Here is an 18200-nt window from a genome sequence, read left to right on the forward strand (position 1 = left end):
CTGAGCCACGACTAACACAGAGGAAAGATGACAGAAACTTAGGCAAAAGTAAGTGCGAAAGGAATCTTGAATTTTCAAACATTTGGAGGCTAGAGCCATTGGTGCTCAGGGTCACCTAATTCAATAATGCAGGCATGCTGTGTACATGGGCTGCTCTGAGCGTGCGCACCTCTTCCCTCTGAAGAACACAGAGAATAGGAGAGCAGGTGGAGACTATTCAGCCCTTCAGCCTTCTCGCCATTCATTGTGATCTGGCTGATTATCCAACTCAATAGCCTGATTCCGTCCCCCCCCCCCTCCCCCCCAATCCTGTGATCTCCTTCGCCGCAAGTGCTGTATCTAACTGCATCGTGAAAACATTTTGGCACAACGTGGCTTTAAGCTGGATGGTCATTTAATGGCCAGCATAGATGACATGGGCCAAATGGCCTCCGTTGAAACCATTGCACGTTACTCTGGCCCCGTGGCATTACATGTTCGCTTACTGATGTGAGTGTTAGTGAAGAGTTAAATGGTTCAAGTATAGAATTACATGGCCTTTGCTTAAGTGAAACATCCCTCGTGCCATGATTCACTTGGAGATTATCCCAGCTGCTCCCGAATAAACATTTGGCATACTGGAGGCGTTAATCCTGGATATATCCCGACCTCGATTGGCAGAAGGAGAAGACAATGGAGTTACAGTGCAGTTGGGAAACCAAAACAATGAAATTTGGCGGAATCTTTGGCTGCACTGTAATCTAATGGTTGCTGCAAACTGGAGGACGTTTAGCCTCAGCTCGACGACGGTCTGATTCGCTGCCGATGACATCAGTTGGCGATGTGAAGTAGGCAGTTTCGTGGTCTCTCCTCCCCGGGACCAGGCGAGCGTCTGCGATATAAAAGCGGAGCAGCCTCGCCTCCCAGGCTCACTCGCTCCCTGTCTGGTGCCCCGTACGGACAGAGAGGCTGAGGATGGCGACCATAGACGAGGACCCAGAGGCTTCGTGTAGCAAACTAAGCCCATCACCATCAAACACAAGCCTGACTCACCGATTCCTCGACAATAAGTTCTATTTGCTAGTGGTTATTGGGGAAATTGTTACCGAAGACCATCTGAGATCTGCCATTTCAGATATAGAGCGAGGTAAGGGGCTTGACAGCAGCATTAACTGATGTGAACGCGGAGCTTTAGGAATAATGACAGGGGGGGAGGGGGGGGGGGTGTTCAGTATGGAAATACTGAATTTAAATGTAATATTGCAACATCAACAACAACAAAAAATCACATCTCAAATGATTTGGACGCTATCTGGGCTTACTTTTGGGAATTTTAACCTGTACTGTACTTGCGATTCAAAAATAACCTTGAAGAAATCAATAAGATGCAGGGCACCGATCCATTTAAGAGATGCAGTTTCATTTGATCCTTAAATTATATTATGGATAAAAGATGTAAACCTTAGAGCTGAAAGATATGGCACCCCTCCCTGTCTACCCCACATCAAATCATCTGTTGGCGTTGCGGCTCTAAGTTTCCATTAAAGGCAATTGCGGAAATCTGGATCGCTGGCTTGTTTTTTTTTGAGTTAAGCGCATTTATTTGAAGCAGATAAAATCCCGTTCACAGCAAAATATTTAACAGATAATGCTGACGTGATGTCTCAAAGGTAGGGGCGGAATTGATGGAACAGCACATTAAAACCCACTTGTACTGGCCTTTATTAATTCACTGCATGTTGATCTTTTGCCAAAGTACCTAAACTACAACAACAAAAAGTCCGACTAAAAATGGTATTGAATCAGCAGAGTTCACCAGCATGTATAACAATGCACCCATCCAGCTTGTGTGGTCAACTGAAAAGCCACCCTGTTATTGCCTGCAAACTTAAGGCAGTATCTTTACATGTGTTTCTTTCATATATGTTTAAAATTGATATTTTGGAATCGATGGGGTCATTTGTTGCTTTTCTTCTGGGTGGGGACATTGAGGCGTCGCATGGGTTGAGTGAGCCGAAAGGCGTTGTCCACCCCCCCCCCCCCCCCTCCGGTGTATAATAGCGACTGAGTGTCAAATTGATACTGTCTGAAATTGACAGTAATCCCCATTTGGCCACATTCAACCTGTACTTCAGGACGAAATGCACAAAAAGGGTTTTGTTTAACGATGGGTAATGTTGAATATTAAAAGGGGGAATAGAGAGAGAGACGAATGATGGCGAGAATTGTTCTTTGCAACACCCTGGGCTGCTGCTGCTTCTCATTCATTGAAGCCGGTACCGGCCCGTGGGCGTGGCGCAGTCTCCGCACTGCGGTCTCTCCGGAAACGGCAAGTGAACATTCAGACAAAGGGAGGGACACTGGGACAGGCGCCTGCTGGGAATTGTAGTCCTCTAACTTCATCCCCACCCACCCGAAGATGTTGGGAGAAGCTACCACACCTTTTGAAGCGAATGCAAAGTGCTTTAAAGCGTTTGGTTTAACTTGGTCAAATAATTGTTTTGCAGTAGACGTAATAAAGGCGAATGGTGTGTGTAAATGGAGAAGGGTTCAAAGGAGCAGAATATTTCTGTTCCTTTTAAAAGAGATGGAGGTGCATTTGCCTGCGGTTCCAATCATTCCACACGCATTAGATTGTTCTGGAAAATTGAACTGTTGCCAAGTATTACCCGGTATTCACAAGGGATACAAACATATATTTCAAACCAAGATCCCTTTGGGTATTAATTAATCTGACAGGGGTAATACTGGTGGTATAATCTGCAAATATTGTGAGTAAAAAGATTTGGATTTTATGTTGGGGGAAAAAAATGCAATCATTCCAGTGAAAAAAAGGTGTATTGCAAACAAGATTGATTATATATGAACGAAAAGCATAGTTTACTGATTATTGCTGCTTTGTTTAAGCACTGTGAGTGTAAATGGAAGAATAGAGAGCAAATTACATGTGCAAAAACACATCCATCACCCCTGTCTCTGCCATTAATTGAATGTAGAGGGCATATTTACATTTTTAAATAAATCTATTAATAAATTATTGCTGTGCTTTTACCTAGTCCCACCTGTCTGTCCTTGGCTCGCTTTCCTATTTAAATTTCCTTAGGCTTCTGGACTCCATGTCTCATTGTTCATTCAGATGGGTGGGGCAAGGAGAGCAGCAGAGATCTCCATAATCACTGGTTGCTACTCCATGCTTAGTCAACAGGGGACATGTCTGCTCAAAGGTTGGATTGGGTTTAATTTTTCATTTTACCCTCTGCCATCAACTGATGTTGGAACGTTCCAGCTCACGACATGACAAAGAATATTTGTGGCTGAATAAAGAAAGGGCGACAGTATTGTCCATATGCTTGTGTTTATGAATAAAATGAGTAACGTGACGCCCCACAATCTCCAGACAGCAAGTTGAAGCTGGCTATACAAAGAAAAATTCAGAAAGAAAAAATGTAAACATTAGGGCTGCTCATTCTTTTTTGTACTAATTTGTATTTTTTCCCCAATTTTAAATTAAGCTTTTATTTAATTATAGTGCTTTCCCATGAAACAGGGACCATAATATTATCTGTCCATTCTAAATGTTTTCTCATATTTTCCACTATTTTTAGAAATGCATTATAAACATGTTAATTTTTAATCAATGGAGCAGGTATCTTTTTGGTGGACTGTGTGTTTTACCTTTACTTATTTATCCTTTAATCACCACTGACTTCTCCCAATCCTGGAGTCATAATTTAAATTGAAAATGGGCAAAAGGATATGTAAGACCATAAGACATAGGAGCAGAATTAGGCTATTTGGCACATTGAGTCTGCTCCACCATTCAATCTTTGGCTAATATATACAGCATAATATGCTGTGATAGAATATCTGTTTAGCAAATGTTGTTAAGGAATATAAGTAAAATCTCTGCTAATTTGGAATATTTTATAGAAATAGAAGTCAAAGCTTTCTTGTGCACTTTGTTGGCTTCTGGCAGCATTATTGTTATCAGGTCAGTCGGGTAATGTAGTGATTACGTTTCTCGACCAATATGCATAGCGAGGTCGAATGATCCCACTGTGGCAGTTTGAGGATTTTAATTCATTGAAAAAAGTCTGGAAACAAAGAAAGAAGCTTATATTAAGTGATCACAAAGATGCCAGTTGTTGTAAAACCTCAACTGGTTGACAAATACTCTTTAGGGAAAGAAAGGCCAGGTCCTCACCCAGCCTGGCCTATAATTGATTCCTGTACCACACTAATATGGTTGACTCCTAACTGCTTCTGAAGTGGCCTAGCAATCCAATCAATTGTATCCACCCAAGGGGTGAAGAACAAATACCAGCCTCACTAGTGATATCTATACCCCAAGAATGATTTAGAAAAAAATAATGTTTTCCAGCACATTCTATGTTTTCAATCAACAATATATTGAACAGGTAATGATGGCCATTGGTTGCTTACCCCTTTGAGGGGGAGAGGTGACTGGTGATGGTTTAACCTGAGGATCATCATACCTCAGGCGAGTGGCAAGGTTGAGAAGGCAGGGCCTTCATGAATAACTTCAGCTGGTATGGGAATTGACCCCTTGTTTCTGTATCGCAAACCAGCTGTCTATCCAAGTGAGCAAAACCTGCCCCATACAGGTATTTAAACGATCCCCGTGACATATAGATATTTGTTGCTGAAACTGATGGATTTAAAAATGCAATAATGGAATACAGCAACGATGATAGGTGATGAGAGTCAGTGTTACCTGCTAAGGATGCATGCTGAGATTCAAGCAGGTGCTTTGCAATGCAGCCGATTTGGGCAGTCAAGCAAGTCACAGCAATAACCTAACAGATACTGCCTTTTGGCCCAATGACTTGCCTTTGGGGTGACTCACCCTTTTCACTGCAGTGATTAGAGCTAGAAATTGGCCTCATGCCTGGGCATTAAACTGATTAGTCACATGTCCTTTTGCTGCTTTTCTGGCTTGCAAGAAGGAATAAATGTATCTGTGAGTTTGGCATAGGCAACTTCAACTGTAAATAATTGCAAGGTTAGGAGTTTGGATTTTATTGGCTTGTGACCAATTCAGCAATTTGATATTTTGCTCGAGGAACCCGTCACAACTTTGGTTAGTAGAAAACAAACTTGAGGTTTGTTCAACTCATAGGGCCAGAGGGAACATTGTATGTGTTATTCCTCTGGTATTGATTAACCAGTAGCCCCATGACCACCCCCCCACCCCCCCCAAATTTCCTTAAATCACACAAGGAAAACCAAGTGAACAGATTGAGGATTTAAAATTCCTGAATATTCCTTTATCAAGATTTGAATGAGATGGATCAATAGTAGCTATCGAGTAACAATATTAAGAAATTTCACTTATTTAATTGCAAGTGGTAGCTATATTGGGAGTTGTACAGCATTATTGACCAAAGTCTGTTTTGTTACTCAGCATTGATTTATTACTGGTGGTCCGTGAGGAAGATGTGATGGTGAAAGTACTGGCTTATGATCCTTGGAAGGCATCTTTGCACTCCCAGCCAAGGGCATCAGCTTCCTTTTGTTCCAATGAGATCATTGTTAAAACAATACAAAACATGCATTTCTCGACCATTTCCTTGGGTATAGATGGACACTGACAGAATGGATGCTGAAACCATTTTTCCCCTTGGCGGGGAGGCCAAAACTAAGGGACACAGCATTAAAAATAAGGGATCTCTTATTTATGATGAAGATGAGGAGAATTTTCTTTCAGAGAGTTGTGAGGCTGTGAACCTTTTTTTTTTACCAGAGAGTAGTAGAGGCTGGGTCATTGAATATTTTAAAGTCAGAGATAGAAAGACTTGTAACTAACAAGGGAATCAAAGGGTATCGGGATAGGCAGAATAATGGTACTGGACCACAATTCGATCAGTCATAATCTTATTGAATGGTGTAGGGAACAAATTGCCCATTCCTATTCCTAATTCATATGTTCATATGCTTATTGATCAATGGCATTCATTATAATTAAGTAGGAAATGTGACATCTAGAATCAAACTAAATCTCTTTTGAAATATACCACTTGATGATGTGTCAAAGGTGTAACTATTCACTGAGTCTCTTGTATGTGTGTGCCAACGATATAGTCAGTTTCTACTGCAGTCTAGTTTCTCAAACAGATGTTTCAAGTGTTAAAGATCCCTGTAGAGACCAATAACATTTTAAAAATTCACATGGATTTTCCAGTGACTATTGCAAAGGATCACCCAAGATTTCACATTTTAAAATGTTTACTGTAACAAATAAACAAAAATCAACATTGACTAAACACTACTTAGTCGGCAACTAATACACTAAACTGCAGAAAAGATGTTTCATATTCACGTAATGCAATTGAAAAACCCACACCATGTTTATGCATTGCACTGAACTCTCAGTAGAAATGTGTTTAAAGACCCCAAGCACCTCCTAGCACCTTTTGGTCGCCACACTACCAGAAGAATGTGGAAGCTTTGGAGAGGGTACATAAAATATTTACCAGGATGTTGCATGGTTATGGAGGGCATTAGCTATGAAGAGAGCTTGGAGAAACCTGGTTTGTTCTCACTGGAACAACAGAGGCTGAGGGACAACCTATAGAAGTCTACAAGATTATGAGGGGCATGGACAGACTGGATAGCAAGAAGCTTTTCCCCAGGGTGGAAGAGTCAATTACTAGGGTGCCTAGGTTTAAAGTGCAAGGGGCAAGATTTAAAGGAGATGTACGAGGCAAGTGTTTTACACAGAGGGTGGTGGGAGCCTGGAACTTGCTGCCAGGGGAGATAGTGGAAGTAGATACAATAGTGACTTTTAAGTGGTGTCTTGACAAATAGATGAATAGGATGGGAATAGAGTGATATGGTCCCCAAAGGATAAGGGGTTTTAGTTTAGACAGGCAGCATGGTCGGTGCAGGCTTGGAGGGCCGAAGGGCCTGTTCCTGTGCTGTCATTTTCTTTCTTCTTTGTTCTATTAACAGAATTGGATACCCTGCCTCACCGGCATTCTACTTGGAGTTTTACAGTCTGTTTTTGTTGCTTGGCATAGCACATGTTGTGGGTCTTCAACCCTGAATCACTCTGGCTGACTCTGAGAGCCTGTGAGTCTATCAGCAACAAGAAAAACTGTCTTCTTGTTTGTGTCCAAAACTTGCACCGGACTGTCAATACATTTTGACCTGTGACCCTGTCACCATGGCAACCTGATCTCATGGGTTTGTTTCTGGGTAGGTTTTCGTATGAGGTCACATGAGCTTGTCTCCAAACTACTCCATTTTATCTTGAATTCAAGGAGACAGTTTAAAACATAACCACCTTTTTAAGTCCAGCATTAATAACATGAGTGATCATAAATTTGTGATGTTATATTTAATCAACATTAAAATGGAAATCATCTTGCCACTGAAATGTTATTATGCATTAAGGATTTTTACTGCTTTTATTCTACCTTCTCTGGAAGACATATTTATGTTGGAATACAGATCGATGAGGTTTGGTGCCCACTTGTATCTCAGCCTGGCGCAAATTCTCCATGTGCAAGGCTGGACAGGTAGTTCACCAGGCTGTTTGATCTTGTAGGGTATTTGAGCCAAGCTCAATCCCATCTTTATGGCTACAATGGCTTTATGGCTAGACATTTTCACAAACTAGGAAGGGTGTTTGGTTAGGGGTCAGCTGTAGAAGCCTTATTTGATTTTCCTTTCTCACGATCAGTGGTGTTTTTAAAAATAAATTTAGAGTACCCAATTATTTTTTTGAAATTAAGGGGCGATCCACCTAGCCTGCACATCTTTTGGGTTGTGGGGGCGAAACCCACAAATGTAGGAAAAAAAGAACGGCGTTTTAAAAAAACACGGGGAGATTGTGCAAACTCCACACGGGACAGTGACCCAGGGCCGGGATTCGAACCCGGGTCCTCAGCACTATAGGCAGCAATGCTAACCACTGTACTACCGTGCTGCCCTTCGATCAGTGGTGTTGAGACCAGCAATAACACTCCGACTAATATTCTGCCACAACCAGCCTACTAACCAGATCCTGAAGATTAAACATGGAACTTTCTTAATATATATAGCTCAGTACTGAATGGTGTTCATTAAATCAAAATAATGTACTATATTACTTTCGAGCTGTCTTAATGCACAACATTATGATATTGTAAATTTTTCATGGCTATTTAGACATTCATGGGGAATTATTGTAAATACAGGGTGGAATCGTTGACGGAGCCGGAAAATGGGGGGAGCCATTGAAAACTCCATTGACTTGGGTGGGACCAGATGATCCTGCTGCTTGGGGGGGGGGGGGGGGGGGGGAGGGGAGGGGGGAGTGCGAAATTGTGCCCACAATTTCTTCTGATACAATGATCACATGAAACCCGAGGATTGCCAACCAGTTACGAACATTTGAATTTTTTTTAAGTTTAGAAATTTAGAGTACCCAATTCTTTTTTTTCCAATTAAGGGGCAATTTAGTGTGGTCAATCCACCTACCCTGCACATCTTTGGGTTGTTGGGGTGAGACCCATTCAGACACAGGGAGAATGTGCAAATTTAACATGTACAGTGACCTGGGGCTGGGATCGAACCCGGGTCCTCGGCGCTGTGAGGCAGCAGTGCTAACCACTGCGCCACTGTGCCACCCCTAGTTATGAACATTTCAAATACTAATCTGTGATACAGAGATTGAGCAAGGCACTTTTTCTTTACTATGGATTCAGGTATATGCCAGAGTTAATCCCATGTCGCTGCTTTTCTTTCCAGGTATCCGGTCCTGGGACACAGACTTGATAGCCTGCAACCTAGACCAAGAACTCAAACTCTTTGTATCACGCCATTCAGCTAGATTTTCAGCAGATGTTAGAGGTAAGGCTTGTTACAAATACAACCAGAATTATTAGTAGCACATGACTATAAAAATAAAACTGTTTATCTTAGATCGTTTAATGTAACCATAAAATGAGACCGATAATCCTTTAAATTTTTCATGAATTCATTTCAAACAAAATCAAAATTAATTTGTTTTTTCAATAATAATGGAATTGTTTATTGAATCAATAATATTTCCTTGATTAAAAATGGTAAAAAGATTATTTAGATATTAGACTGCATGAATTTGTAAGAGATAATAACCAAGCTCGCCAAGAATATGAATCATATGAATCTTATGCCGATCTGTAATGATATTCAGTTTTCACCACTTAATCTAGGTTTAGTTCCATTCCATTTAGTATTTTTTCTTTTTGAGCAATGCACAAATTAATAATTTGCAAATTATCGTTTTTATTCAGTTGGGAGGATCAAGTAGCACAGGATGCAGACTGTTAGCATGTGGGTTCAATTTGATTTTACATAATGTGGTTGAAATTCTGTAGGGTTTCCATTGCTCACTCACTGTAATTGTTCAGAAACACCCATTTCCAGAATTTTCTCTGAAATCTCTGCTGGGTTTATGGCAAAAGAAATGAAAATCGCTTATTGTCACAAGTAGGCTTCAAATTAAGTTACTGTGAAATGCCCCTAGTTGCCACATTCCGGCGCCTGTTCAGGGAGGCTGGCCAGCAGCACGGGAATTGAACCGTGCTGCTGGCCTGCCTTGGTCTGCTTTCAAAGCCAGCTATTTAGCCCTGTGCTAAACCAGCCCCATTGGACCAGTGGAACCTCAACAGAATTTCAAGATCAGAATGTTTGTAGACTGGCAGTACGAAATAACACTAATTGACTATCATGGTAAGTGGAGTTACTGAGAAATGTTCAGTTCCATTTGTGGTTCGAGCACATGCTGCTGCAGCCTGTGAAACCAAGTACTATGCAAAATAGCAAACGAATAAAAGTGATTTTTAAAACACTATTAATGGCTTTCAGTATCTGTCTTGTTTAACAGGATAAGCAGTTGAAATGTGACAAAAGCAACTCGAAACCTTGCACTTGTATCACATACAATCCTAGAATATTTTGGTCACCGACATATTGTGTGGCAGTTGTGACATTCAGTAATGTATTTCTGAAAGATGCCTGTAGGATAAAATAAACTGACACTTTGCAGTTTGATTATATCTCCCACAGGAAATATATTTGGTTAATGAATTAAAGTACCTAAAATCTTGTATTTTATCTATATATTATTTATATCAAAGAGGAATGATTGATGTGCCTAAATCCCCTCCTGTATTGCTGAAGACCTTTTATTGATTCTTCTATATGTGAATGCAGTAACCAAAGAAACCCCACAGCAGCTCCCCAAATGACCAATGAGCTGAAGATGCTATTAAGTGTTGCATTTAGCCAAATGGACCAATAGGTTCCAGAATTGCTCGCACAATCTGCCAGCATTACCATTTATATACATTACCATTTATATGCATTGGCAGCTTTGTGATAGAAAGGTGCCCCACACGATAAGGCTTGCATATGGAGAATGGCCGGTAAGCCAGGTACCAGAGAATTCTTACTTCCTGTGGAGCAAGGAAGGAGTACAGAAAAAAAGAAAAGAAAACATACAGTGAGTCAAGAAGAAAACATTCACTGGCTCATAGAGATGCCAGTGTCAGACAGAAGTGAATTGAATTAAAGTTATAAGTAGACCAACATTTGTACAAGTTAACTGTTGAATATCACTGAAAATTCTTAACCAGGCCAATACGGAGAATTCTTTTCTAAAACGCCGTTCTTTTTTTCCTACATTTGAGTTTTTTAAGGAGTATTTTGCTGGAAAGCTGCCATGTATTTTGGATCAAGAATAAAAAAGAGTGTCTACTGGGGCAGCTTACTAGACAGATTACCTCACTGAATAGATTGCAGATCACCAGTATATCAAATAGTTCAGAGAGATTGGCCTTAGAATAGCAGATAAATTAATCCTTGGATGCATGGCTGTCTAGAATACTAGGACATTGGACACGTTTGAAACAAATCAATATCAAACTGCCACATTTTAAAAACAAAAAGTAAAGATAATAGAGTTCTTTGTCAGTTGCTCTTTTCTATCTTCTGACACAGAAATCATTTCCAGGATGACAGCAAATGATATTGCTTTAACAGTAGAATGGACAGGATTGTCTTGCCCTAGCATGTCACCATTTTCTTCAAGTAGTAGGTAAATTCGTCTATAGGCAAACTTTGTCACTTTCACAGTTAATATGCAATTTGGCGATACTGATTTGAAATTGCATTTAGATCTCAAACCTATTTTTAAAAAAAATGTGTTTTAATATTGATCACAGCAATAAAGGTGCTTGCAAGTTGTAAGACGTTGCACAAAGAAAGGGTTGATCTGAGCTATGGACAAACTATAACATAGATAATCATTGAGATTAGATTATGTAACTGCACCTGGTTTTCTTGGACCACAAAACTCACATGAGTGCCTGGATCGTGTGACCTCTTCAGCCAACCATTGAAGCGTGCTTTAATGACCCAATATTGATGCTCTCTTGACTTTTGCATTCTACCTGAAAGAGGTGCCTCGTCTTCACTCAGCATCTCTCTGCAGACATTGGGAATGTAGTAATATACAGGGAAACAACCCTGCTTGATGATGAAGCTCGTTACTATACCACTATATTACTGAATGGCTCCTTCTGTACTGTAACCATTTATACAATTCACCGATTGAAACTTATATTTATTCAACATATACCCAATATGTTGTTCGTTATAAACCAATTTATTACTTCAGTTTAAAAAAACAACCTTTGGGGATCATTGAAGATTGATTTAACTTAAAAGCATCAGATTATGCTAACCAAAAACCCAAATATCACCGTTTCTAACTGAAATGCAATAAAGAGTTTGGCAAGAGCCATGATCCAGAACATGTTGGCTTGAAAAGGCATTTAAATGATGCACTTATAACATTTTGGCGGTGGGGGTCGCTGCAGAGAAACACTTAATGTTGGGTGTGGTTACTGGGTTACAGGGATGGGATGGAGGTGTGGGCTTAGGTAGGGTCCTCTTTCCAAGGGCTGCTGCAGACTCGATGGGCCGAATGCCTGCCTTCTGTACTGTAAATTCTATGATTCTAATATGGTTCTGGATTTTCATCCTCAATGCGGCTATTAGGAGTTGGGAAAAAGATGGGCTATTCATTGTGGGAGGGCAGTCAGACCAGCTAAAAACTAACCAGGAAAGAGTTTGGAAGTAGTCACGGGGCTGCCCAGTGCAGAGGTGGCTGTTTAATGGGCTCAACTCAGTAGTGTGGGAATTGATCCCAGTTATAATGAAAAAGACAAGGCCATCTAGCCCGCACATGCAACATACAGCCCATGCTCTATCCATGCCACCTCATGCCCACATGCCAAACTTCGGCTCTTCCTTGTCCATTCACCTCCTAATTACTGTATATAACTGATAAACCTTGATAAGATGTACAAAAAGAAAGTCATTCATTTCTAATTTTAATTTCTATCAGAAAACCCTTTCTTTCTTTGTGCCAATAAAGGTGTTCTAAGCCAGATATTTAAAGTATCCAGAGCAGAAGCTGCAAGCACTTTATCTTATGGAAATAAACATTTTTCAATTGACAGAATAATAATAATCTTTATTGTCACAAGTAAGCGTACATTAACAGTGCAATAACGTTACTGTGAAAATCCCCTAGTCGCCATATTCCAGCGCCTATTCGGGTACACCGAGGGAGAATTCAGAATGTCCAAATCACCAAACAGCACGTCTTTCGGGACTTGTGGGAGGAAACCGGAGGACCCGGAGGAAACCCACACAAACACAGGAAGAACATGCAGACACCACACAGACAGTCACCCAAGCCAGGAATCGAACCTGGGACCCTTGAGCTGTGAAGCAACAGTACTAACCACTGTGCTACTGTGCTGCCCGGTAAAGAGATCAGAGAGCCAAAGATGTCAATCCCGCAATGTTTTCTCTTGGGTACAGGTGTGTCAGTTCTGTAATGGATATTTGGGCTCTCAAACAATTTCATTATCCCGACATTAACATGGTGGAATGAGTGGGGGTGGGGGGGCCATGCAAGCCCTTTGAACTTGCCTTTCAAAATCTTCCCTCATGCAGAACGTATGGTTCACAATGCATCGGAGATGCAATGAACCATGGCTCTTTGAAAGTTTTTAAAAAATAAATTTAGCGTACCCAATTCATTTTTTCCAATTAAGGGGCAATCTAGCATGGCCAAGGCACCTACCCTGTGGTAGGTTTTTGGGTTGTGGGAGCAAAACCCACGCAAACACGGGGAGAACGTGCAAACTCCACATGGACAGTGACCCAGAGCCAGGATCGAACCTGGGACCTCGGCACTGTGAAGCAGCAATGCTACAACTGCGCCACCGTGCTGCCCAGCTCTTTGAAAGGTTGACCCAACCCCATGTCGAGAACTAGGACATGTCTATATTTGTAGGCTCATGAACCGAACCAGCCAGAACCCTTAAAGGGCACTTCTGAAAATGGGAATCTCCACGAATGGGGTCAGATAACTCCAGGAATGGGATTGGGAATTTGGTCCTGGTTGTCATTTTCATCCCTCCAATGAGTCTTGCCATTTCCATGAAATTCCAGCACAGGATGTGAGTTATTTTAGGATAGCATAGCTTTCCCTCCCCCCAAAATATATGTATTCATAAAATTACAATCTCTCAGCAGTCCATATTAGACATTTCAAAAAATTCAATACAGTTCTAGGTGTTTCCATACAATACTTGGCACTCATGGAGTGCCTCAATACAACTGCGATTACAAGTGATATTAACAATATCCCCAGCATGGGTACAAAGCCAGCCTGGTAGTGCCACCAGGTGGCACCAAGAGTGCTAGGGTGTCACCCTGCACAGAGGACAACCATCCAGGGGCTTCCGATCCCCGGGAGACCCCGACCCCCGACCCCCTCCCCTCCCCCCCCCAGAGTGCCATTCTATCTGGTCCCAATTTGTCCAAGGCAAAATGGATTAGCTCCCAAAAGCCTCGGGTAGATCAGGTGAGCTGCATTTTAGAGTGAGACTAGCTACTCACTCCACTATGCAGATTTGCCAAACAGCAAAGCCGCCCAAGACCTTTTTGTTAATAAATTTAGAGCACCCAAATATTTTTTTCCAAATTAGTATCAATTTAGCATGGCCAATCCACCTACCCTGCACATCTTTGGGTTGTGGGGGGTGAGATCCACGCAGGCATGAGGAGAATGTGTAAACTCCACACGGACAGTGACCCAGGGCCGGGATTGAACCTGGGCCCTTAGTGCCGTGCAAAATCTTTTTTTTAATAAGTATTATAAAAATTTGAACTGAATTTGACTGCGTTAAGTTACTGTTGCTAAATGAGAAAACATTTTCCAAAGCAAGTACCCAATTCTGAATGGACAATAAATGCTTGCATAATTGGCAAGCAGCAGTAAAGCTGAATGTGGCAGGACTATCATATTTAACACTCGTGCCTTTCCACAGGCAGGATTGTGAAAAGCATATTTACCCCAATCTATAATTTAATTCATTTTCAGTAAGAAATGTTGAAGAGAAATGATCAGAAGAGGAAATGTATCAGTATTGTGATGTCTGCAAAGAGCATTGAGCCGACATTCATTTCCTGGAGCTGGTCAATTAAAAACGGGCTTGACAAATAAAAGAAGGATTCGGAGCATGTAGACTTCATTATGTATTCTTGTCAGATTCCGTCATTCAATTCATCGTCCTTGAGCTTCCATATTGGGCAATTTCATGATGATCCAGACTTCATATTTACATTTTACACAGTTATAAATCTTTAGTCTTTTGGCCGGTTTTATGGGTTTTTCCTGAGCATCTCCAGACACTGTTTACATTACTTTCTTCAGCCCTCTCTCTCCTTGTTATTTATATTATAAATTGACTGGCTGTGCAAAACATTATTTCGTGCTGCAGTTTTTTAAGTTGGAGCACTCTGTCTAACATACAATGTAATAATATATAAAACACACTTTCCAGGAAGTAATCTTTATTTCTTCTTTCAAGTTATTATTCAACATAACAATTTTCAGTATAAGTTAATCTTAATATTGTTATTTACTAATACATTCAGTGCAGTAATTACATTACTCTTTAGTGTATCTAAAATACACATGGGCCTAAAGATTAACATTGAGAAGTCATGATTTATTTTCGGTATGCTACCTTTTCTTAAGAATGAGAGGAGCAAAACTCTAAATAGCCAACTCAATTCAACCATCATCAGCAATGATTGGTGTTTAATTGGCTGTACAACAAAAGCTCAATTAATAAGCAAGTTTGGGGAACAAGTTATGTTTTCGATGTTCAAAGGCAACTGGAGATTTCTTTTCAAGGCTTAAGGATGCAGCCACTCCAAAGTGGTGTCCTCAGGATTTAAGATTGTGCATTAAGCAAGGGCACTTCATCATCTGTACACACATAGCGTTTATGTGGAAAGTGTTGATTTCCATGAGAGATGTTTGCTTTAAGCGTATGATTAATACTATTTTGCACTGCAAGGTGTTGGATTGTCAACATTGTGGACATTATGAGATGATTGAAGGGTAATGCCATTTTATCTATTCAACACATTGATGATGTAGCTTTTCTTTTGTGACTTTAGAATCACATGAACTAATGTCTCCTACTTTTGTGCAGATAGTTGTACTTATGAGTTGCACTGGCATTAATGTTTATGTCACTGATTTCCCAAATATTGGGGCTGTAAGCTTACCTGCCAATTTTTCCGGTCAACAAATGACATGTTGCAAAAGGGAATGTGAAGAAGGAAAAGTAAAATGATGTTGCAAAACAAAATATTGGTTGGGGGGGTGGTGTTTGGGGTGGAGGGGTAGGCAGTAAATGTAGAATCTTAAATTAAAAGCAAGAAATGAATTGTGTGGTTGCTGCAGGATAGAATTGTTTTTTAAGCGCATGCAATAATTTTTTCATTTAACTGGTTTATATTTTAGGATTTGTCACTCAAAGAAAAAAAAATATGTCCACAGTGTAAATGAAAAGAAAGTGAGATGAACAGAGTGTGGTGACAGAACACCTCAGTCACTTTAATGTGGGATGTGTTGTCCCAGCCGACAGCAGTGATGAATTATTCCATCAGTTCTGCTGGAATCCTTTAAAATGTATGCAGCAAGCAGCGCAGTGAGTGGCCTGACAGTCAGACATGGAAGGAGTGGCAAAGGCCTTTAATGAGGTGGCACTTAGAAGTTTGTTGAGCAGGGAAAATAATATTCTACATTAATAGATTATGTTATATCTGGCTTATTAAAAACTTTTTTTAAATATAAATTTAGAGTACCCAATTAATTTTTTACAATTAAGGGCCAATTTAGCGTGGGGGCGAAACCCACGCAACACGGGGAGAATGTGCAAACTCCACACGGACAGTGACTCAGCCGGGATCGAACCTGGGACTTTGGCGCCGTGAGGCAGCAGCGCTAACCACTGCGCCACCATGCTGCACCGGCTTATTAAAAACTTGCAAGGAAAATTGAAATTATTTTCTTTGTGCATATCATTTATGTCATTGTTAATTTAGAGAGTAATCCTTATGATTTTTTTTATATCTGTAGCTGTTGAACTTCATTCAACTAATTGCATTCTAATTTTTAAAAGTTTTCCGTTAAACACTACCTTGGCCATTCTCCATGAATGGGTGTCGACAATCTGTGTGACATCTGGTCTGGAGCTCGACATCATTCTGCCCTTTTCTGGGTTTCACCCAGGAACATTGGAAGGCAAATGGGGAACACCCAAGCTTTTGCGTAGTATTTAAATATTCAAATAGGTCATTAAGTTGCTTTAAAATCAAAGATTCAGGCTTCAACAGCTTTTTCCCCGAGCTTTCGCAATGCCCCAGTGTCCCTCAGGTGAGTGCACAATGCAGGATGCTTCTTCAGTGAAATAGGGAAAGCCGTTGTTCAGAGAAACTGAAGAGCTCCAGCCATGGCCAGGTGAGGGGCTCCTTCTCAGAGAGCATTTTTACTGCTTGCAGGTGATTTCCAACTTCTTGGAAGTAATTTCACTGACCTTGTACTTCATTTCCCTGCTGCCAGCCTATTTGCAAGTCATGGGGGGGGGGGGGGGGGGGGGGGAACTTATTCTGCTCTACCTTGCACCTCTGGAGCACAGGAGCAAAAGCAACATCAGAGCAGTGCCAGCTGCCTTCTCCAATCACATTCCAATCAACAAGGCAGCGGGGATGGATGCAAAGACCAGCTGGAAGGAGGTGAGACTCCCAACACAGGGTGCACAGGTGGAGGAGGATCAACACCAGTGCTTGAGGAGACTCAAATCATCACAAAAGGTTGCTGCTGACACACATACAAAATAGAAGCAGGGCAGCACCGTGGCACAATGGTTAGCATTGCTGCCTACGGCGCTGAGGACCCGGGTTCGAATCCCGGCCCTGGGTCACCGTCCGTGTGGAGTTTGCACGTTCTCCCCGTGCCTGCGTGGGTTTCACCCCCACAATCCAAAGATGTGCAGGTTAGGTGGATTGGCCACGCTGAATTGCCCCTTAATTGGAAAAAAATAATTGGATACGCTAAATTAAAAAAAAATAGAAGCAGGAGGAGGCCATTCGGCCCTTTGAGTCTGCTCCGCCATTCTATATGCTCATGGCTGATCATCAAATTCAATACCTGATATCGCCTTCCCCCATATCCATTGATCCCTTTCACCCCAGAGCTATATCTAATTCTTTCTTGAAATCACACACAGTTTTAGCCTCAACTACTTTTTGTGGTGGTGAATTCTACAGATTTACCACTCTCTGGGTGAAGAAATGTCTCCTCACCTCAGTCCTTAAAGGTTTACCCATTATTCTCAAACTATGACCCCAAATTCTGGACTCCCCCCACTTCCATCAGGAATATTCTTTCTGTATCTATCCCTCTAATCCTGTTAGAATTTTATAAATTTCTGAGTTCTCTCTCACTCTTCTAATCTCTAATGAATATAATCCTAACCGATTTAGTCTCTCCTCATATGACAGTCTTGCCATTTCAGGAATCAGCCTGGTAAATCTTTGCTGCACTCCCTCCACAGCAAGAACATTCTTCCTCAGATAAGGACACCAAAACTGCACACAATACTTCAGGTGTGGCCTCACCAACGCCTATACAATTGTAGGAAAGCATCTCTATTCCTAAACTTAAATCCTCTCATTATGAAGATCTGTGTACGCATTTTCAGTGACTGATGCATGAGGGCACCAAGGTCTCACTGAATATCCACCTCTCTCAATTTACACCCATTCAAATAATAATCTGCCTTCCTATTTTT

The 18200-nt window shown here is 41.1% G+C and overlaps 1 protein-coding gene across 1 annotated transcript in view; it reads left to right on the top strand.

Moving 5' to 3' along the window:
• Positions 1-843: 843 nt before the first annotated feature.
• map1b (microtubule-associated protein 1B) overlaps positions 844-18200 on the top strand; it is a 154690-nt gene continuing 137333 nt past the window's right edge. The window contains exons 1-2 of the mRNA XM_038805420.1: positions 844-1126; positions 8734-8835. Coding sequence (XP_038661348.1) covers positions 955-1126; positions 8734-8835 — 274 coding nt within the window. The 5' untranslated portion in view covers positions 844-954. The remainder of the gene's footprint in view (positions 1127-8733; positions 8836-18200) is intronic.

This window comes from Scyliorhinus canicula, chromosome 8 (genome assembly GCF_902713615.1).
Source record: "Scyliorhinus canicula chromosome 8, sScyCan1.1, whole genome shotgun sequence".
NCBI classification, from domain to species: Eukaryota; Metazoa; Chordata; class Chondrichthyes; order Carcharhiniformes; family Scyliorhinidae; genus Scyliorhinus; species Scyliorhinus canicula.